This window comes from Misgurnus anguillicaudatus, chromosome 17 (assembly GCF_027580225.2).
Source record: "Misgurnus anguillicaudatus chromosome 17, ASM2758022v2, whole genome shotgun sequence".
NCBI lineage: Eukaryota > Metazoa > Chordata > Actinopteri > Cypriniformes > Cobitidae > Misgurnus > Misgurnus anguillicaudatus.
Window position 1 is genome coordinate 16791311 of NC_073353.2, and position 22546 is coordinate 16813856.

General features: G+C 38.2%; 1 protein-coding gene across 1 annotated transcript; it reads right to left on the reverse strand.

The window, feature by feature from the left end:
- Nucleotides 1-638: 638 nt before the first annotated feature.
- wnt6b (wingless-type MMTV integration site family, member 6b) lies at nucleotides 639-22047 on the reverse strand. The gene is made up of 4 exons (XM_055215309.2): nucleotides 21287-22047; nucleotides 14981-15201; nucleotides 5614-5918; nucleotides 639-2047 (listed from the first exon to the last, which is right to left on the reverse strand). Exons 1-4 carry the CDS (start codon nucleotides 21364-21366, stop codon nucleotides 1586-1588), a joined length of 1068 nt encoding a protein of 355 aa, XP_055071284.1. The 5' UTR covers nucleotides 21367-22047; the 3' UTR covers nucleotides 639-1585.
- Nucleotides 22048-22546: the final 499 nt, after the last annotated feature.

Sequence of the window (22546 nt, forward strand, 5' to 3'; positions counted from 1 at the left end):
TTCTCACGGCTAACCCTTAGCTGGTAAAACTTAATATTTTTAAAACATAATGCATTTGTGTAACACTGAATATATTAAAAATGACATTGAAAAGTCCCGAAATTGCTTCGTTTTGAACATGCAGTGTTTTGCTGAGCTACAGATACCATAGACAAATCGAATGAGACACGTGGACAGGCCTGTGAAGAGTCCTGGTTACCACAGAAACCATATCATAATATCTGTTAACTCTCCGTCAAAAGGATGGTAATGTTGAATATCATAATGTTAAAATTAGAGCTGGGCATAGATTAATCTAGATTAATCCCATACAAAATAAAAGTACATCTCTGCACAACACATGCGTCTGTGCTGTGTGTAATTATTATGTATATATAAATACACACACATTCATGTATGTATTTAAGAAACATTTACATGTGTACATATATTTATTTATATTTTTATATATTCTAAATTATATATAAATAATAAAAAAATATTTAAATAAAACATTTCTTAAATGTATTTATATGTATGTGTGTGTTTTTAAATATACATAATATTTACACCCATCACAAACTCATATATTATGCAAAAAAATACTTTTATTTTGTATGAGATTAATCTAGATTAATCTATGCCCAGCCCTAGTTAAAATTCATGTACATATACTGTATGTGGTTAATGATCAGTAGGTCTGAGCAGTGTTAGCATACTGAAAGGCATTTCATAGCATATACAATATGCAAGAACTCTTTAATCTAAGAACAAGCAACCAAAACTGAAACAAACCACTGAAAACGTGTTTTAATAAAGAGGAAACTAATGAACAAGAGTGATTGGTATCAGTAAAAGTGCATTAAAGCCCTGTAGATTAAATATCAGACAAAAATAGACACACAAAGGTTATTTTGACATTTGCCTCCCTTGCATTTGCTTGTGTACCTTTGAAATTACAAAGTTTAAGAGTGAAATGGTATGTTACTCTTTCTGTTAAAAGTTCTCAAAGTGCTTTCGACAGCAAACGACAGGGCATTAGTTAATTCATTACAAGTAGTCATCTTATTAAAATGCTTATAAATAAGAGTCTTTGTTTTGTATCAAGATGTTCATTTTATAGAGCACTAAGCAAAATATCTTTTCTTAATGCTTCAGTCTCTTCAGACAGCGCATGCATGCACAGCCAATACAGGCACATGCAGAAATCACGTGACTTCTCTTATCTCACAACATGGCTGTTGTCCCGTACACAGAAGTGTCTCTGTGAATCGACTCTGTGCTCACCCCAACAGAGGATATAACCATTTATAGCAATGAACTAACAGAATATATAGGACTGATCTAAAAAAAAACAGATACTCAAGAGCCCTCTTCACTTTGCTGATAGGAATTTGCAAATGTTTCGACTTCACAGCTGAAAAACCCCCAGTGGTTCTTGTTATTCAAACACTCCTACAGTCTTTTCCAAAGCCTCAGGGTTTGCATGTTGTGCAGTACATTCTGGAGTCAATCTGGAGTCACCCTAGATACTCTTGTATTTAGTCAGTGCTCTAGTATGACTTCCAGATTTGTTTCTTTGAACCCAGACTTCTCAGTCTCTGGATCAGTGACACAAACTCAGTTCCTTTCTAACAGAGCACTTTTTACACTGCACCACGCAACACCAGTGGAAACGGCAGAGACAGTTTTCCTCCAGAACCACAGTTTCTTGCCGATGACCCCTCTCGCAACACAGCAGGTCACATCCGCTGACGTCCAGAGCCGTGCTGTTGCACATTCGGCCCCGCGTGCCCAGAGACCCCGTCTTCCTGTTGGGCAGGCAGAAGTCCGGCGACTCTGCTAAGTAGATCAGGTCCTGCTTGTCTGGAGGTTTGATGTTTTGGCCCACCGGGATGACAGTTTTACCGTCGTTCCCACCCATCACTTTAAAGGCCCCGTTGAAGCGCTCGAGCAAGCGGTCGCCCACCTCACGGAAGTGAGGCATTTTTCTCCAGCAGGTCCGTAAAGTGCAAGAGCCAGACAGCCCGTGACACTTGCATTCAGTTCTCATATAATTCTTCACCGCCTGCAGTTCAAGACACAAAGATAGTAAAGTGAGATAAAAGGAGAAGCTATTAAGAAGGAATTTACCCTTGTCTATTCCCTCCCTCTCTCCTCTGTAGCCTCCGGCCGTCCGAAGAGCCAATTCGGGAACATGAAAACAGAGATTCGTACAGTTCTATACCTGTTTAAATTAATATCGGATAAATACAGCGTTAACATTTTTCTCGCTTCAATTACAAACAAGTTACTGCGGGACATTTTTGAGTAGTCACTGACCGAGAAAAATCTGCCAAACATCTCTATTTGCCCCCACCTCAATACCTATTTTACCTGTGATTGACCCCGTACTTACAAAACCTAAGGCTATGACTCAGTGTCACTTGTAAGGTGAAGCACTAGGTAATATCTAATGGGATGATTTGGCCAGTGTCAGAAGATGTGCAATATGTATTATTTACTTCAGGTTATTCCTGTACATCTTAAGAATACAGAATAAAATAAATAAAATGTGTTAATAAAAAAGTTCCAATGTACCGTGGGTGGAACATTGCTTTATTTGACAGTAAACTTCATGATATACAACAACTCAAAAACAAAAAGGCAAACATGTCACATATCTTTGGACAGCTAAGAGATTCTTGCTATTTGAATGACGTAAACCGTTTTAAGATACACAGCAGGGTATGCTAAGGGGATAAAAAAACTCAACCTTATCTCACAAAAAAAAAAAAAAACATATGTGTTTTACATGGTGGCCTAAGGCCACATGAATGGGAATGTACAAAAACATATGATTATCAGAAAAAACAAATAAAACCCAACCCTAATTCTAGCGTCACTAAGGCAAAAGCTGGTCATACTAAAACGTATGAATGAGATCATACAAATCATATGAATTTTGAGGCAATTTACACAGTGTTGGGGGCCATGAAAACAGCATTTTCAAACAATAATGAGAAACTTTTTACCATGTTTTTGCTGTTCATTGTAGACGATGGTGTTACTTTTAAAGGTGCAGTGTGTAATTTTTAGAAGGATCTCTTGAAACAGATGCAAAATAATATACAAAACTATATTATCAGTGGTGTATAGAGCTTTTAAAACTGAGCCGTTGGTTGCAATTCGCAACCTCACCACTAGATGCCTCTAAAATTTACACACTGCACCTTTAAAAACTTGACACCAATATTTCTTCGAATCAATGACAAAAACACCGATCTGTGAAAACGGTGATATTATGTATATGCACATTTTTTCAATAAAGCACAATAGTACATTCATTGTCGTGTTAATGTGCCCTTAGCCACCTTGTAAAATAGGTAGACAAAACCGGGAAGCAAGTTAGCATTTTAACACTTCCGGTTCCAATGTCAAAGTCAGTGGGTCTCATTTACTAAGCATCCGTACGCACAAATTTGTGCTTGATATGTGCGTATAAATGCTTTCATGAACAAATTGTGATTCAACAAAAACTTTTGTATCAAAATGTCTTCTAAATGTACGCAAAAATTCAAGAAAACCTAAAACCACTCGTACGCAATAATCACATATGCTAAAATCAAATACTAGGCTATAATTATAATGTGTATGATAATGTTGATATATAAAATTTACATTATTATATTTGATATTATAATATTTTCTGTATTATATATTTTTATACATGATCTATATTATTATTATTATCATTATATACATTATATTATGCATTATTAGCCTACTTATTTTTACTACACATACAATAAAGAAGATGCGCGTAATGACAAATCTTCACGCTTTCCTTCCTCACTTTTTTAATTTCTGTATGAAAGCATCTGGTTAATGCCTAATGTAAACGTCATGTAAAGAGAAGTACAAACGTCAATCACTTGGGGCCTCATTTATAAAATGCTGTGTAGAAACCATCCTACATTTGATGTTACGATCATTTATCAAAAATGCGTATGTGTGATTCATAAACCGAACGTACGCGCAGAAAACGTGCGTACCCCTTTCTTTCAGATGTGAAATCTAGAAATTGCAAATGATCTTGAATTTGTGCGCAGCTGAGCAGTTTCAGATTTCCGCCTTTAAATGATGTCTAACTGATGTCATAGACATAAAAAAGAGTGCTTGTCAATGCTTAAACCCGTTTCGAGCATCAATAATGGCTTATATTTCCAAAAACTTGCAGCAATCGGACAAGATAAAAGTGCGTACGTCTGCTCAGACCCTGACGTGGCGCTAAGCACTTTTCCATGTCAAAGATGTTTTTATAAATATGGACTGTGCCGTGGATTTTTGCGTACGCAGACTTTATGATCAAATCTGTGCGTATGCACGCTTTATAAATGAGGCCCTTGATCTCCTGTCTGTTTTATTTTAGATATAGATGCGTGTCTCTGTCATATTAATTAAATGTCATATTTGTTAACGCACCAAATACTTATTTAATGTTACTGCGGTGTCCTTAAAAGGTTAAAGTAGTTGCTAACAAGTTGCTACATGGGACTACAGACTTTGTCAGGGACTTTTAAAGTCATCACGCATGAAGATCTCAAAAACAATGCAACATGGGCACAATTCCCAACAAACATTCATCCACAGAGTATTTCCTTATCAGGGAAAATGTTATTAAATGTGTTTAATAAAGTTTGAAAGAGCTGTCAGAAGCTTAGTGGTAATAAAGTTGATGGTGGTGTAGCTTTTTATTTCTAGTAAATTTAGATTTAAAAATCATAAAAGTTGTGAAGATTATCTTGTTGAACAAAACATGTAAGTGTCATAAACTTTTATTATATTTTGCGATATAGAAAAATGACTGGCCTACAAAAAAACGTCATCATGCAGCATTCTATTGCCATGAAACTGTGTAAAAAAATCTGAATTGCATACAGTAGCTTTTTAAGAGGTTTCCTAACATATCTAACACAGATTTCCATTGTACAGTATAAAAAGTGCATACTGTTAAAAAGTAAAAGAGAGTCAAAGACAGTGATGTTTGAGAACTAGTCTCAACTCAGTCCGGTGTGTCTTCCTCAGCCTTTTGCCAAGTATAATTTCATAACATTTCCGAGCTCTTCCATGCTGGGGCTTTTGAACTGCGCCATCTGCTCATTTGAGCTTGACTATCTCTGAAGGGTTGTACAGGCAAAACAGCACACGACTGTGCTTGTAACATCCATGCATTGATGCAAAAAATCTATCTACCGTGATATCTCACCAGGAACATGAAACAACAATCATCTATCCCAAACCTGCATTCAAACATGAGGGCAACAGGTACTGACTAAGGTTTCAGTAAGTCAGCATGACCCTATGTTCATAATGCATGTTCTCGGTCTAGTATGAATGAATCTGATGTATTTTATTAGAAAAAAGTATTGTATTATATTAAATTAAAATGTAGTAATTTGCTCTTTTTCTCTACAGTACACTCTCAGAAAAAAGGCACAAAAGTTTTGTACTTTTGAGGTACCAATATGCACTTTATGAAAAGGTACCACCCCAGTGACAACATTTTTACTTACTTGTACAAAAAAAAGAGGTTAATTTAGTATATTTGTGTCAAAAAGCTTCGCCCATAAAGACAAAGGTAAAACAACCTACCAATCGTCCAGCTTCGTTATTGTGAAGGTCTATCAGTGTTCGAATGTCGCTCTTGCCCTTCCTCCGCCTGGCGTCCATAAACTGCTTAGATTTCTCGTAGCCGAACTCCACGTCGTCCCCGCAGCCCCCCCACTCCCACTTGACTCCTTCCGTTGGGCCGATATTCGCTAAGCGAGGTGGTGGCCCTCTGCTCCGCGTGGCCTCACAGCCACACTGCAGCAGCTCCCCCATGCTGCAGGCCTGGGTCACTGCATGCGTCACACCCGCTGCTGTGATGGCGTACACGAATGCTGTTTCTCGAATGTCTGCAAAGACACAAACACCAGTGACATCAGAGAGAAAGCCTTCAACTGATGACAACCAGGGAGACCATACTGGACTCTGATAACCATGGCACTTGAGATATCCCACAGTTGCATGAGCTATTTCTGTGGTAAGGTACACAGCTCACCCACAACCAAAGCACTATTGACATTGTCATAATATAAGTCATATAAATGAGCAAATACAATCAATAATAAGCTAGACAGTAAATTTGTAATAAACGAAAATAGGGTCACGTTTACACCTCCCACTCAACAAAATCTCATGGCAACTATTTTACAAAGTGGCTAATTCATATGAATTTGTACGATCTCATTCATATGTTTTAGTACAATCTGCTTTCGCCCGTGAAGCTGGGTTTGGGGCTTCATTATTGCTTTTTCTAACAATCGTACATACACGAAATCGCCACCCTTTAAAATACTTGTTTTCCCATGAGATCGGCTTGATATGCTTGACAGTAGAGGAATTGTAAAGAATAACTTTTGTCCTGTGTAAATGCTGGACGCAGCGAGCGTGCAGTCACTCTTCAGCTCAGCGCCAATTCTATACAGCATGATTCGGTAAATGGGTTTCATTAAAGCCATTGAAATTGAATCAGTGCTCTGCAAGAGCGACACACACGAAAACACACACATGCATGGATATTAATCCCAGCTGTCCCCACGCACACCCACTGACTTCTTTATACTGTGAAGAAGTGTGTGTGTTGTTGTGTTCTTGTGACTGTGTGTGGGCATGTGTGGTTGACAGAACCACACCTGAAGACACCTGTAGGTTTTTGGTGAACAGAAACACAGTTCATATAAATGAGCACAATGCTGTTCTCTGCATCACTGTCCAAACATTCAGTGTCCTCTGAGAATAAGAAGAACCAGCCGCCCTGTGGCACACGTACAGATACTCACATGGATACTAATAAAAATGACAAACTTCATGACCCCAACATAAAGCTCTCTGCTGGTATACTGTTAAGAGTTGTTGGACTGTTGTGCATTAGCAGATGTATGCAGGATCTGGATTCTGTTCAGGACGCCGCATGTCAGACTGAATGTGTGCAACAAGAATTAATGTCACTGTTTGCTCATGAACAATATATAAGCTATACATGAATATCAGATGATGTCAACCGCATACGTCACTCACTTCTCAAACTCGTCTGACGCCATCTTGAGTACCTGATTCGGCAAGAACGATACGTCAGTCTATGTGTTTCTGTACTTTGTTTTACATCAAATATTCAATCAACAATCATAAACTTTGCATTATTTGAAAGCTAGAACACTCATGATTCATGTTCTGAACTTGTTTTTGCCATCAATGCACTGGAGTGAAAAGGATTAAATGAAATGCAAACAGACCGCATATTAATATAAATGTTGGTAGGCCTACTCACATATCTTGCACACCAATGTTTTGTTTTGGTAGCATAGCGGGCCGGCTAGCTTCTCACAAAGCCGCTGAGAAACCTCTCCAGAGGTTATATATAATCTCCATTGTGGATCGTCGACTGCAGATGACTTTTTTGTGTTTTGTAAAAAGGTGATAAGGAGCACGATCTAGGTGCAAAAATACCACTGTATAAAACTAAATCGCATTGCAGAATTGTGCCGGCCTGTGGAGCTGCGCTCGGATAAGTAAGTTTGTATTGTTATGTTCATCATATATAAACAGATTTTTCTATGACATGACATGTAAATGCATCATCTTTATGTCTATATTTATCTAATGCATAGAATATGCAAACTAAAAGCAAGAAAATAAGATATGTGGCGGATATATATATATATATATATATATATAGATAGATAGATAGATAGATAGATAGATAGATAGATAGATAGATAGATAGATAGATTTTAGGAAAGATATGCTGTAAATCATAGGAGTCTAGCTATAGACAGTACTCAGTAGGTACTCAAGATGGCGGCAGGCAACTGGAATGACGTATAAGGTCTATTGACTGATAATCATGTATAGTATCCAAATTATGCAGCAAATAAATCAGTAAAAAAAACAAGTTTGTGATTTCATTCAGTGCCCCGAATTATTATTTTTTTTTTTTGCATTTATTGTGCGTTAACGACACTATATTTATAGCCCTAGTTAAAAATGAAGTTTGCATTTTTAGAACCCCAAAACAGCATTGTTGTATAAATGCATAGATGCATAAAAACTTGTCCTGTTTACAGTTAAAATCTAGGTTGTTTTAAAGGCCACAAAAATAAAAATAAAACTAAAGTGCAAGCTTTGTAAACAATCCCATTATGTAAACTACAAAAATGCAGCATGTGCATGCGTATTACGTGTTTAGACATTGTGTGATGTTGCATAGACATTTTTGTTGTTGTTGTATAAACAAAGATCATTTTGACAACATTGTTGACTGTATATAAACTTCAAACTTGAAACACATTTTTTTTTTCATTTTTAGTACATTTTTGTAATGTAACACTTTGCAGTTTTTCAACCTTCATAATATATTTCCAAGACCCTTCTGGTGGTAAATTGACTTAAAGGGACATTCAACTTTTTTTGAAAATATGCTCATTTTCCAGCTTCTCTAGAGTTAAACATTTGATTCTTACCGTTTTGGAATCCATTTAGCTGATCTTCGGGTCTGGCGCTACCACTTTTAGCATAGCTTAGCACAATCCATTAAATCTGATTAGACCATTAGCATCGCGCTAAAAATTAACCAAAGAGTTTCAATATTTTTCCTATTTAAAACTTGACTCTTCTATAGTTAATCGTCTGCTAAGACTGACAGTAAATTAAAAGTTGAGATTTTCTAGGCAGATATGGCTAGGAACTATACTCTCATTCTGGTGTAATAATCAAGGACTTTGCTAATGTAACATGGCTGTAGCAGGCGTAGTGATATTACGCACTGCCCGAAAATAGTCCCCTGCCATTGAAAGTAACCAAGGGGACTATTTTCAGGCAGTGCCCAAATGACATGTCTACCATAGCCTGACGAGCTATTGCTTGCATACTGTACTATCTCTAGTTTTTCTAATTTGTTGTCTGCCTGACAAATAAGATGACGTAAGTCCGATCTAAAGATAAAATTAATTCAAAACATGCACAATAAGGTATAAATGTTTATATCTTGCTCCTGCCAATCGACTGTCATGCACAGTTTATCTCCAACCCTAATCAAACACACCTGAAGCAACCAATTAACATCTTCAGCATCGCTTGGTCTATGCGACTTACCTGATCAGACATTGTTTTCTGTTCACTTTTGTGCAATTTATTCAGTGGATGCCTTCTTTTCCTTTGCGACAGTGCCCCGGCGCTTGTGGCCTCTGGGGGAGCTAGACGTGAAAAATACATGTCTAGCGCCCCCTAGTGACCAAAAAGTTCCACGTGTCTTTAAAATCTACTTTATAAATGTAATTCCATTAAATAGTTAGTGGCTATTTTACAAAACATTTACTGTTTTAAATTATAAAACTAAATGTAATACAAATGTATTTAGATGCTCTGTGTGAATGTTATAATGTATAATAACTCCTGTGTGAATCAGAAAGCAGCTGACTTTAACTACTGTCAGCATTTTTCAAACAGCATTTATGCACCTGTAAAGGGTTCTCCGCGAAGGGGGTGCCATTTGTAGGGGCGTTCCAAGCGAAAGTGAACATCTGAATTTATTGGCCCTTCCAAAAGTCTGTTAGCGAAGTGTACATGCACACTTTAAGTTTTGTTTGTGATCACGTGATCTTGGGTAATGAGTTCTCGTGATGCATTTTGAAGAAAAAATAGTGGGGGATTTAACTTTACATACAAATCTAAGTAGAATTATTCAGTTTGACTTTATTTTAATATAATACCCAATAATGATCTGAGGTTAAGAGAGGCTTGTTAAAATTGTAAAAAAAGTGATTAATACTAACTGCTGTGTTTAGTAACTAGCTGTATCTACTTTAAACACCAAGCAAAATGAAAAAAAAAATCTGTTTGAAATAAGGCAAATATAAACATAATAAGAAATAGTAAAAATAATATTTATATGCAACAACTGAATCTATCTGCACATGCAGCGTTGTCAAGGTAACATTGGCCTGACTTATACATGAGATGATAAGTCCCCTACACTACATTCAAAGAGCTCATTTCAAGGGCTATGCCCTTTAAAGGGTGTAGGGCATAGGGATGCTCACTTCTATTTGAAAATGCCCTGTGTATATCCATTACAAATCGCCTTGCGATGAACTGGTAATTCAGAAATGCCAAAGAAAAATCTAGTTAGTTCTCAATAAAGTCGGAGGATCATTTCAGATGTATACTTTCCAAAAGTAAAGTATACACGTTACTGTATATACTAATTAGAGCTGATGTAATGGACATCAAATCATATCATCACTTACACCTAACCAGTCCCAACCAGGTAAGAGATCACAGTTTCCTGCAGTTAAAGGTGCTATAGGTAGATATCACTATTAGGTGAGTGGTGATTTTAAAAGTAAGTGAACATGCAAAGTGTTCGAAACCAAGTCAGACCTATCATGATCAGACAATATTTTGTAAACAATGTAATGTCCTACATTTGAACTATTACATAGACAAAATTGGCCCCTTTAGATCCACTGTAATCTAATCCAATACATTCATAAAACAGAGGCTGTCATGACAGACGGAGGGTAAAATTCACTTGATTTCACCTCCCTCTCTTATTTTTTTCTCCAAGACACAAATTCCAAACAAATTTTGTGCAGCTGTCTGTGTCCGGGCCTGCCTGGGAAAGAGAGCAAGAACTTAATGCCAGAAGGGGCTTCTGTAAGAATTAGCAAATATTTTTTTAATACTCAATCTTTAAGTCAATGAAGCATAGGGCTGCAGGATGAAAAGAGATGTGAAGGCAGAGTCCCTCCAGTGCTGACGGGTGGGAATAATTTTGATTGATTTATTTTGCCACCATGTGCTGTCTGCATGCAGAGATGGTTGAGACAATCTCTGACTGCACAGATCTTGTTGCATACCTGGGATCCACTTTTGTCAACTCGAGGCAACCGCATGAATTCACACACCCGTGCACATGATTGGATACCGAGTTATTCTCAAATAAGGACAACATGGTTAGTTTTGTGAGTACATGAGAAGCATTAAGGTAGGGCTGACTGCCCCTTTAAACGATAACACGTATTTAAACAGTTCTTCATGCTGAGAACACAGACCTCTGACCTGTTCCAACAGCGGGCTTGGAGATAGAAAGTTCTGGAACGGCATTAAAGAGTCCTGCCTTTACGGGCGTGAAACAAGATTAACTAGATTCAAATAAGTGCGCATATAATCTTAATGCTTGCAAAAATTGTGCCTCCGGGCTAGGAGATGTATTGTAGCGCTGTCTGTTATCTGACACAAGCGCACCATTCTGTCTTTCACTTCATCTCACTCTATCTTTTACTTTTATCAAAAGCACACACACACACACTTACATGCTGAGTTCAAATGTGAGTTCACGATCGCTATGACCAGAATACTGAAGATACCAAACACATCTGCTGAACAAATGGTCAATGTGAAGAAAACAAGAACGTAATTTTTTATAGCAACTCAACCTCTATATACACTCTGATATACTTGTGAATAGCAAATTGTGAATTGGTTACTTGATAATCAATTTTATTATAAACATATTTAAGTTATTACAAACCTGTTAAACTAGTCTGTTTATTGTATGTGTGCAAGTTTGGTCTATATTTCAGATTCAAATTTTAGATTCAAAACCCAAGTGTGTCTGACATGTTTTCTTGTAAATGAGCATTTTTTTCAGGCTCGTAAGTTTAGGTTCAATAATCTTACTTTGATGGCAATGAAAAGGGTTCTTAGTCATGCCTTATTTTCACAGATTTCACTTTAATTATTTAATTGGAATGGTATTTAAAGGAGACATATCATGTAAATCTGACTTTTTTCATGTTTAAGTGCTATCATTGGGTCCCCAGTGTTTCTATCAAATGTGAAAAAGAACAACCCAGTAACTTAAAGGGACACTCCACTTTTATTTTACAGCTCCCCTAGAGTTAAACATCTGAGTTTTATTGTTTTGGAATCCATTTAGCCGATTTCTGTGTCTAGTGGTACCACTTTTAGCATAGCTTAGCATAATTCATTGAATCGGATCACACCATTAGCATCCTGCTCAAAAATAACCAGAAAGTTAAGATATTTTTCCTATTTAAAACTTGACTCTTCTGTAGTTACATTGTGTACTAAGACCGACGGAAAATTTAAAGTTGCGATTTTCTAGGCAGATATGGCTAGGAACTATACTCTCATTCCTGAGTAATAATCAAGGACTTTGCTGCCGTAACATGGCTGCAGCAGGCGCAATTATATTACGCAGTACTCAAAAATAGTTCCCGGTTATTGAAAGTTACCAAGGGGACTACTTTCGGGCACTGCGTTTTATCTCCTGCTGCACCCATGGTACGGCAGTAAAGTCCTTGATTATTACGCTGGAATGAAACTCTTTGGTTATTTTTTAGCATGATGCTAATGGTCTCATCAGATTCAATGAATTGTGCTAAGCTTTGCTAAAAGTGGTACTGACAGACCCGAAGATTGGCTGAATAGATTCCAAAACGGTAAAACTTGTTTAACTCTATATGGGAGCTATGAGCATATTTTCAAAAAGTGTCCCTTTATTTTGGTAAACCATTCTCTGCAAGCATGTAAAAATAGTTAATTGAAATTTGGCTCCCCTTGTGATGTCAGAAGGGGATCTTATTATAATAATACCACCCCTTAATCTGCAATTATCCAACCACGACACTCCCATTTAATGCAGAGAGAGAGGAAATTATTTACAGCACAATTGAGTTTTAATTTCAACAAATCACCATTATCACAATTAGTGTTTGCATTTCATCAGCTCATTTGCATTTATGTCCCCTTGTGTCTTGTGAAATGTCCCCTTTAGCATATTTGACTGTCTTTCGCTAAATGCAAGGCTCATAAACATGTAAACAATGGCCCGATGTTGGATTTAGGCAGATCTTAAGGGAAAGTATGAACGTATAATATGTAGAGAGCATTCGGTTAATATCATTGTGGCATTTAGTTGCTTTTGCATTTGAGCTCTTATATAAATTGCTGACCTACTGTGTAGAGCAAGAAAACGTATGTGTAAAGCATTGCTTAATTTAATGTTGAGAAATTTAATTGATTTAACAAGACTCGTAGGAGAAAAATGATACAAACTTAGGCCAAAGGTCTCCATTAGCTCTCCCTTTCACCTCAGTGGTGTCTAAGAGAGACAATTAAATAAGATATTGAATAGATTGTGACTTTTCTTATCATTCTAATATCTGAACCCGAGGGGTAACGTGAGTAACCCGTGTATAGCAGACAATGCACCATCAAAATGATTGACGCAAGAGTTCTCGACACCAAAAATAATGAGGCGCATTCCTGAGGTAGCAGGTCGAATTACGCACCCACTGCATCCTTATCATTTCTGGGTTGTCTAATTGACCGCATATTGTCTCTGAGCCGTTTTATCGACTTAATTACAACCTCAGAGACAATGTGTATAAGCAGCCGGCAGCATTTCCAGCGAATTCTGGCATTAAAAGGCCGCTCCCTTGGGCCAAGAAAACAATCTCTGGTTTACATGTTTGAATAGGGGAAGAAAATAGCCCCCAGTTATTAAGCAATGAAAGAAATATGTGAGACACTCGGTACAACCCTGTTGCACGGTACAGGAAGTGAACCTGCCTTAGCACGGCTCTCAGTCCTGACACATGGTCATTAGAGTCGAGACTCACGGTAATTGTGGTAAATGCTTGAAAACAGAAGAGCACTTAAGCCTCACCTATAGACACATAGGAATTTATGATTAATTTCCATTTTCTTAGGCAGCCTCCAGTGCTCGTTCTCAGATAGGTCGATGCAGACAGAGGAATCATGTTGCAATCCGTGTGTGAACACGTCCACACTGGAGGCCAAATCCTGAACTCAGCTTCAGACCTGAGTATGACAAGCCTGCATCTCTCTACATCACTGTGATATGGGCGCAGTTCAAGACTGGTGAATTTAGGGAAAATGTTTTACTGACCATCTCAGGTCTTCTATACAGGTGGCTCTGGGCAGAGAATGGGGAGTCAAAACGATGCCCTCTACTGGTGAAAACCAACGAAACTCAGCAAAGCTGGACAACATGCAGAATTCAAAATTTACATCTAAAACGTCCTTAATCTTTCATTTATTTGCTAATGCAAACGTTTTAGATGAAGACTAATGTACAGTAAGTAGTTAAAATGTGCATCTGGTAATTCTTTTAAATAATAAAATACTATTTTCCAAACATGTAATTAAAATCAGTTTTACTGACATCCGATTAGTCTCCTATAATAAGATATTACAGTAAGTCTGACTGTTAATAGTGCATTTCTACAATGGCATTAGTTAGATAATGCTCCATCCACAGTGCAAGTGCATGTCCAAGACGACAACAATACTGACCGTCCCAACACAAAACACTGGGGTGCACCTTCACAAAAGAATGTTGTGTTCTTTGGTGGACTCTTTGGATAGTTCATCATGTAGTTTAGGTAGTTCATCAGATCTTTTTACCAAAATGTTTACAAAATATGAGATAATGACAGTTATTTTAGCATCTACACCTTTGTTGTGGGCTACAGGAATGTCTTTAATGAACAAGTTTACCAAATGTTGGGTAGGGTGGAGGTGAACCCTAAAAGAAAAGCCTAATAATTGTAGAGGCTACATTAGTTTATTACTCTTCAAAGGACTAAAAAATGTAGCAGATCAAGGCAATTTGGGGATCATTTTTTTGAGAGCAATTTAACACAGAAGAAAGCCACCGAAGTGAAAAAAATACAACCGCTGTCCTTGTTCTCTCCTGAACTTGGATCAAACATGTTGAAGTGAGGGCACAGGTCTCTGGGTCTGAGGGCCAAAGTTCGTGCCCTCAGAGAGACGTTGATGACCCATAATCGAGACATAGATTGATTAAGTTTGAAGAGCGACTTGAGAGAGTGGATTCTTTTACTCAGTCAAGACAAAGACTCACCTTGCTGGAGGACTTTGCCAAAGTACTTGTTCTGGCTGGTACAGTTCCAGCGTCGAAAGCGAAACTGGTATTGGCATTCTCGCACTCCCAGCTTTGCACCCTTAGCAACTTCGTTTACGATCTCCGGCTGGTTCTGGCATAGCTCGGCCTGCTTGCCCGCCAGGCGTTTTGTCTTCCTGCAGATGCTGTTTGGGTCCATGACCAACGGACTCCCCACTGCCCTAAGACAGACAAAATGAAACGTTTCATCAGATGACTCATTTGAACTACAAAAAGTATCAGAAGACAAAGTGCGATTATCTTTGCAAAGTGCGATTATCTTTGCAAACTGCGCGGCACACGAACCACTTTACGTGATGTAAAGCGTTATAAATTTAACGTTCTGTGAGGTTCACTTTAAGGTCTAAGCAGATCCTTGTTCGTTTAAACCTTTCCCTCAGTTTCAAGAAGCGTACATGTTGTTCCTAGCAAATGACAAAGAAAATATACAGAAAAAAGACAACTACTTGGGTCAGACACACTATAATGTCGGCGGTAATCGTATTACCCCCTTTGATAATAAACAGATAACGTTTAAAGAAAAATGCTGCATCTTAATTGCTCGGTTTCGTCAACAGCGATGACAGATGTGTGTTTACACTTGAATAAATTGTTTATTTCAACCGCTAATGGGAAAGGAGGTCTGGGGTCCAGAGCATGGAGGGCTCTGCCAGAGCTTCCCGTGACAGTCGCTATGACGTAATGTGAGAACGCCACAATCCTCCGATTCTTTCTTTTTAATAACTCTCGCTATATCGAAGGAAAGTTCAACGGCCGTGATCCGTGCAGCTGAAGTCGGTTTTTATCATTACGTTGCCGTCTGGGGGAGCAGATCTTTGTGAGAATACCTCATTGCTTTTCATTCACCCCTGTCAAGGCTAATCTTTCAGTCTAATAACATTCATCTGCCGTGCGAGTTTGTTTTAAAAAGTCAAACTAACGCTCCTGCCAGTCGCCTTCCATGGCGGTCCGATAAGAAATATGAGAGGGGAGATAACAGGCTTTACAAGTGATGCATCCCATCTTGATAGGCCTAATATTTCATTTGCATACGTCTGTTCAACAGGGGTTTTAAGATGTTCGGCAGCGTGAGTGTGTTTTAGCATGTAATGTGCTCTCGAGGAGATACCAGACTCATTTCATTTCCACATTGCAGAATGACATATCCTATATAGCCAATGTATGGCAGTGGCAGAGAGTGGAAGTTTTACTATTAGTAAGCTGATACCAAACACTACCGCCATATATTATCTTTATATTTATGCATTTGTCAAATGCTTTAATACTCTTTACCTGGGATTGAACCCATTACCTTTTGCTCTGCTAATAAAATACTCTACTAGTTGAGCTACAGAAACATTGTACAGTATTAAAAAGTCCAACTTACCCCATTGCAGTTGCTTATTTTACAACAAACACTTGACGCCTCTTTAATCATATGCAGTGGGGTTTTTTTTGGGGGGGGGGGCACTGACCAGACCAAACCAAGGCTAATTATGATTTGGTCTGAGCTAATAATAAAACAGAAGGCAAAAGCCCGCACATCAATCTTAGTAGAGTGCTTGACAAAAATGAAGGAAGTGAATTAGAATTAGGGATGCACCGAATCCAGGATTTGAATTCGAATCGTAGATTTTTTTTCCACCGAACCCTAGGCTTGCGCTATGCTGGTCGACGTCACGTGGCCGTTGATTACATACATCGGGTGCTGACGTGGAAATAAGCTTTTTTTTCTGTGAGCCTTAGGGGCGGTTCACATTTCGCGGAAGCACCTGGAAAAAAACTAGCGCATCACACCGCATCGCTTTCATTACGCATAGGTTTATGGTAATTGTCCAAATAGTTTTTCCTACTTGTCATCCTGGCATAATGTTGCCTATCCGTTTTTTAAAAGTTAAAATCAAAGTAAATGAAAAATACACTGCTGTGGACGTTGTTTACTTCATTAATGTGTTTTACTGTGTTAATGTAATAAGAATGCGAGTAGGATTCGGTATTCGGTATCGGATACTAAATATTTTTGATCATTTTAAAGCTTTGGCGTTGCCAACTTTGCATTCTGATTAGAGATGCACCGAATCCAGATTTTTTTCCAAAAAAGCCTGCATGCTCGAAACGTCACCTCTATCCAGATTTTTTGGGTTCGGCTGAATCTTAAACAGTGGATTCTGTATTCGGCCGAACCCAAAAAATCTGCATAGAGGTGATGTTTCGAGCACGCAGGCTCTTCATCCGACCAATTAACATTACTGATATACCATAATTGCTCAAAACGTGACCTCTATGCCATGCAATAGTTTTTAATAATAAATATTGTAGACTTTGCAGTTTGAGCTATTAAAAAAAAAATTAAATATAAGAATTCATAGTTTATTTGTCCAATCTTAATATTTTAATATGTAGACTGAAATATATTATTATTATATATTTGAAAACCATGAAGCCGCACTTTCTTGCTAATCTCAAAGTATTGCAGTTCCCTTGTTTGCCGGTAGGTGCCCCCCAAAACTCCACCTATGTCATTAATATTTATTGACAAATGCATTGACTATGTTAAAAGACAAACGTTAACTTCTCAAACTAGGCAGAACTTTAAAACAGTTGGTAATATAATAGTAGGCGACTTATGCACCGATCCAGAAAACATATTGCTTACATAAGTATCCACCAATGTGGATAAAATGGGTCACGTTGATGATGCTAGCAATTTCTCTCCTATTAAAACATTTATTTGGGTTCGGCAGGTGGTCCACAGGTTGACCAGCCCACCAATAAAAATGACTACCATTGTTTCCATTATGACAGAAAGAGGTGGATAACACTGTATTGATGTCTCTATTATTAACTCCAACAGATGTGGATCTTAGATACACACACGCCCCTACATGTATGTAATTTTGATGTGCAGATATAAAGTTAACAGACTGCATGCTCTTCTGCAGTCTTTGATTAACTACAAACCCTTGACCTTCTCAATCCCAGGATCAGGTCTCAAATAATGGAACCAGATTTTACAGCAGGAGGTGTAGACTCATAAAAATGCAGGACTCTATCTTTCCAAATCCTATTTTACTGTCAGAAGGGATGAGGCCAAGCAATGGATTTTGCAGTAAAGAAAAGTATCATAAAAGTGTTCATAATATGGTTTGGGTGATATAGAGAAGAAGGTATTTGTGTCTGATCAACAATCGCTTTCTTAATCGAAACCAGCCAGAGTCAAAGACATAATAGCAGACGAAGAAACAAAGTCAATGCTGACTATTCTAACATCATTGCCATATCTCATGCAATGATTCATGTTAAAGTTTCGCTGGGGAACACTGATCCTAGGTCAGCCCATGAGGATGATATCTAACCAGGCAACTACACAAAAGAGATTGCCACTCTTTCCTCTTTTATCTAGTGAGACTCTTAAATACGATAAGAGAGAGATGGGGCCTAATCATAACATGGAAAAGGATGTACCCAACTCATGCAATCAGGAATATCCAAAAACACAGCCACACCATGATGTACGAGCAAGATAATAAAGACGGGGAACAGGGGGAAACTGTGATTAAGAGAAGTTATCCAAATAATCAGTGCGAACATACGTATGCACATTTATCTTTTTTTTAGTCCCGTAGAGACCTCAGGTTACATTATGAATTGCATGGTTACAGATAAGTCTCTTTGGTTTTTTTCACTTCGTAAAGAGCGAAATTCATCCCTACTTAATCCCTCAAGTATGCTGGATATGAAGTCAATCACGACAGGGCTGGAACAGCACAGGGTGGCTCGGGTTCACTTCTGTGGTGCGTGGCGCTGAGCCATGGCACAATCTCATTTTGGAGCGCCGCACTAAATCAAGTGAGTGAAACCTCAGCGGTGCGCGACTCTATCACGGCGACCTTGTCTGTCACATGCAGGCGAAGACAGGAGAGGGACAGAACCAGGAACACAAGAAACCTTTCCCTGAACGTCTGGAGCACGGTGGACGCAGACACAAGCTTGGAGGTGCGTGGCCGGACCAGCCAAGCGGCTGTCATCCAATCGTTATCTGATCCATCTCTCAAGGCCTCTTGATTGGATATCTCTCCATTCTCCAAATGAGATTCACTTCTCCCAGACTCTGTGCGAACATTTGACATTGTGTAGTCTGGGACACACTCGTATATGTTACATCGGTTAGGTTGATGAAGACATTTGTGAGTGAGAATGACAGGGGTGCACTGCACACACACACAGAGGTCACATTTTAAAATGTTACCTTGTTAAATTGATATTTATGCACGACCCCATGGATTTTCAAACCATTCATTTACAGTTACATGCACACTTGTATCCAAAGCAACCTACAGGCTATATATTTTATCAGTATGTGTGTGTTCCAAGGGGTTCGAACCCATGACCTTTGCATTGTTAATTCCTTTCCAGAATTGCACGTAACTTATTTGACACACCCAAGTCATGGAGTTTTCAATAAGCAAATGATGTGTTAATTCAGGTGTGTTAAATATGACAGACATCAGAATGCAGACAAAGAGAGGCTTTCAAAAGCCCCTGGTGTAACTTAATGTTGGTTCATTTAGGCACATTATACAATACATTATACATCATACAATATTTTCTTCAAGCTCAATAGGTAGAGCATTGAGTAGCAGTGTTAAAGCTCACAAGTTCGACTTCAGAGGAAACATACTGATGTGTAACTTAAATACAATGTAAGTCACTTTGGATAAAAGCGTCTTATGAAATGTAAAAAAACATTACAGTACAAGTATGGCAGCACACAAACATGCTGCACACTAATAATATAATATAAGCAGTGCACACATGCTTGAAGGTGGATGAGAGGTCACGATAAAAGCTAAAATGTCCCAAAGCTAAAACAGACTGTCTTTTAATAAATACAGTTAAAATTAAGTGGAAATGACAAAAAGTTGCCTGAGAGTCTCATACAGATGCACTCATATAAGGGAAAGGGTACGGCGCGTGCACAGACACACCTGTCCGATAGACTGCTGGCGGGCTGCCAGGCCATGACCCCAAAGCCTCTCTTCCTCAAGCACTCAGCTCTCAGCCCTGAATCAGAGCACAATCAGAGTCCTGAGAGCCAGTTTATCTCCCTCTGTTTCATCTCCTCTCAGCCTCACCATGTGAATGGCCCGACGTCTGTCAGAGCCCCCCGGCTCATCCCAGCAACAGACGAGAGGTTTGTGATGGCATGCCTCGTGCCCAAAAGAAAGCATCATTGTCTTTTGATTTTTTTGGGGGGGGGATACCAGGTGTATCAGCGCGTATGTGTGTGCAAGGGGAGCTTTGGGAAAACAGTGCGATGACCTTGTGGATACAATTAAATGAGGTGAAAATTTGGAATTGAGAGAAGGCAAACAACTCCCTTGTTAAAGGTAATTTGGCTTTAATTGGATTGCCACTGTTTATCAAACAATCTGAGGCTTGTCAAACTCGTGCATTTCACAGTGTTAAGCAAAGGCGACGTTTATGATGACACCCACAGCCTGGAGGTCCACCTCAAATTCCAACTCTGACCCCCAATGTTTCTACCTTTGAAATTCCAGCTTAACCCTTGGAAAACTTCCCTGTAGCACTGATAATGTACTAGAATAAGAGTTACATATAATTGGCATTGCGATAAGCTAAATGTGTATGCCCAGATTTCAATTTGAGCAATTAAAGGGACCTTTTATAAATGTAATAAAACACCATTTACAAACAGATGAACATTTACAAAAATTAATGGCTTTATTAAAGTAAAAGTACCATATTTTGCTTTTGAGTAATTGATTACAATAGTTTACATTTGTCTAAGCATAGTTTTACTGAAAATATCATGGTTAAACTAAGCTATATATTTTCTGTAGTCTGACATTGTGGTTACTTTGGTTTAATTAAAAATACCACAGATAAACTATGATTTAAATCATGGTTCATTTTCGTTAGGGTATTAGTAAATGTTTTATATTATTAAATATATATTTATTAGTATCCCACAAATAATTTCTGTGAATAACTCTTATTGCATTATTGTTTCCTGAACAGTGTTTAGTGGAAATGTATAGTGGTTAAATAGTTCACATAGAGGTTCGCGCAAGCATGCAAATTATTAGCGCTAAAATTATTTGTAAATTATTTTTACACATCTAATGTCCCGGACAGTTTTAGGATCTTCAATCTTATTCGTTCAGATTATCGGATAGGAAAATGTGACATATTTCATACTCGATCAGAGCTGTAAATAGATATCACTCCTGAGGTATCACTTACCACCAGAGCCCGATGATATTGACCGGACAAAGCAGAATAAAGAAGAGGGCAAGTTGCGTTCTGGAAAGTGGGATCGACATGATGAGATGCCTTTCAAAGTAAAACCAAAAAATAAGTAAAATAAAGCAATGAACTAGTCCAAGGATGACGGTGGCTCGTCCTGCGAGAAACTTTGTAAATTTGATTCAGCACCCCTAAATGATAAAGCGCATCATCCTCTGTGAGGAGGGTCGCAAATCCGCTTGGACTGGAGTCAGCAGTTTCAATCCTCGAGAACTTCATTCAACAGAACCAGATAAAACAATCCAATAACGCGGCGATTTCAGTCCTGCAGAAGAACATTTATCCTGAGGTTGATGGAATGCGGTCAGACCTTCTAAACTACTGAAACACTTTGGCTTTAGGAATGCAAAACTCCCGTTTTTCTTTTAACTACGAACTGTTCCTTTGAATGCCATGTGTTGAACCTGTGCGCGCGCTCCCGGGCTCATCCGAGTGCTCATGATGATCCATGCAGGTAGAAGACGCTTCATGCTTTTTCCCAGCCTTCTGCTGTAAGACACAGCTTATCAGGCACTCAGTGACGCCGCCCGGGGCTTGAGAGAGGAACCTTGTCATACAGGAATAAAGGTTATAATTTAGTACCTCTGCCACATGATCAGGTAGTTCACAGCACATCGTGAATGATGTATAATGCTGTTAAGCGGTTTATTTGGGATAATTGTTTGTTTGTAAAGCCCGCCTTTGAGATTTAGAGAGGCCAAGGGGTGAATGAAATGTTAATTGAACTACAATTGAGCCATGCACTCTATATTGAAAAAAAAAAACGTTTCCAAACAGAACCAAAAACATCCTTATGACACATAAGATGCTCATTAAGCTTCACAAAAAGCATGTTTATGATGCATATAGGCCTACACTAATACTAGCAATCCAAATTTGAAGGACATGCAGAAAAAATCAAGAATAAAACACTGTCGTATTAATACATATGTTGTTTTTAAGAATTTAGCACACTAAAGATTTTGATATTTAATTTTTAAGCTATACATTTTTTACACATGCCCTGCTGTTTTTTTTTTAGTTTAGTGTTTTCCCTTTTTTAATAAAAACATGGTCCTTATTTTACTACAACGAAAAATGTGTTCATGCTCTTGATCTTGGAGTACAAACATGTCACAGTCCAGACAAGGTAAACAAAAGGGGACTCATTTTATTCTCTTTTTACATTACTATGTATAAACACTTTCAGTTCCCAGT

Bases quoted from the DNA above. Each gene is read 5' to 3' on its own strand.
- wnt6b (XM_055215309.2), bottom strand. From the start codon at position 21,366: ATGTCGATCCCACTTTCCAGAACGCAACTTGCCCTCTTCTTTATTCTG. The intron at 15,202-21,286 runs GTAAGTGATACC...TGTCTGTCTTAG, and splicing joins AATATCATCGGGCTCTGGTG to GGCAGTGGGGAGTCCGTTGG. The intron at 5,919-14,980 runs GTGAGTCTTTGT...GTGTCTTTGCAG, and splicing joins TGGCAAAGTCCTCCAGCAAG to ACATTCGAGAAACAGCATTC.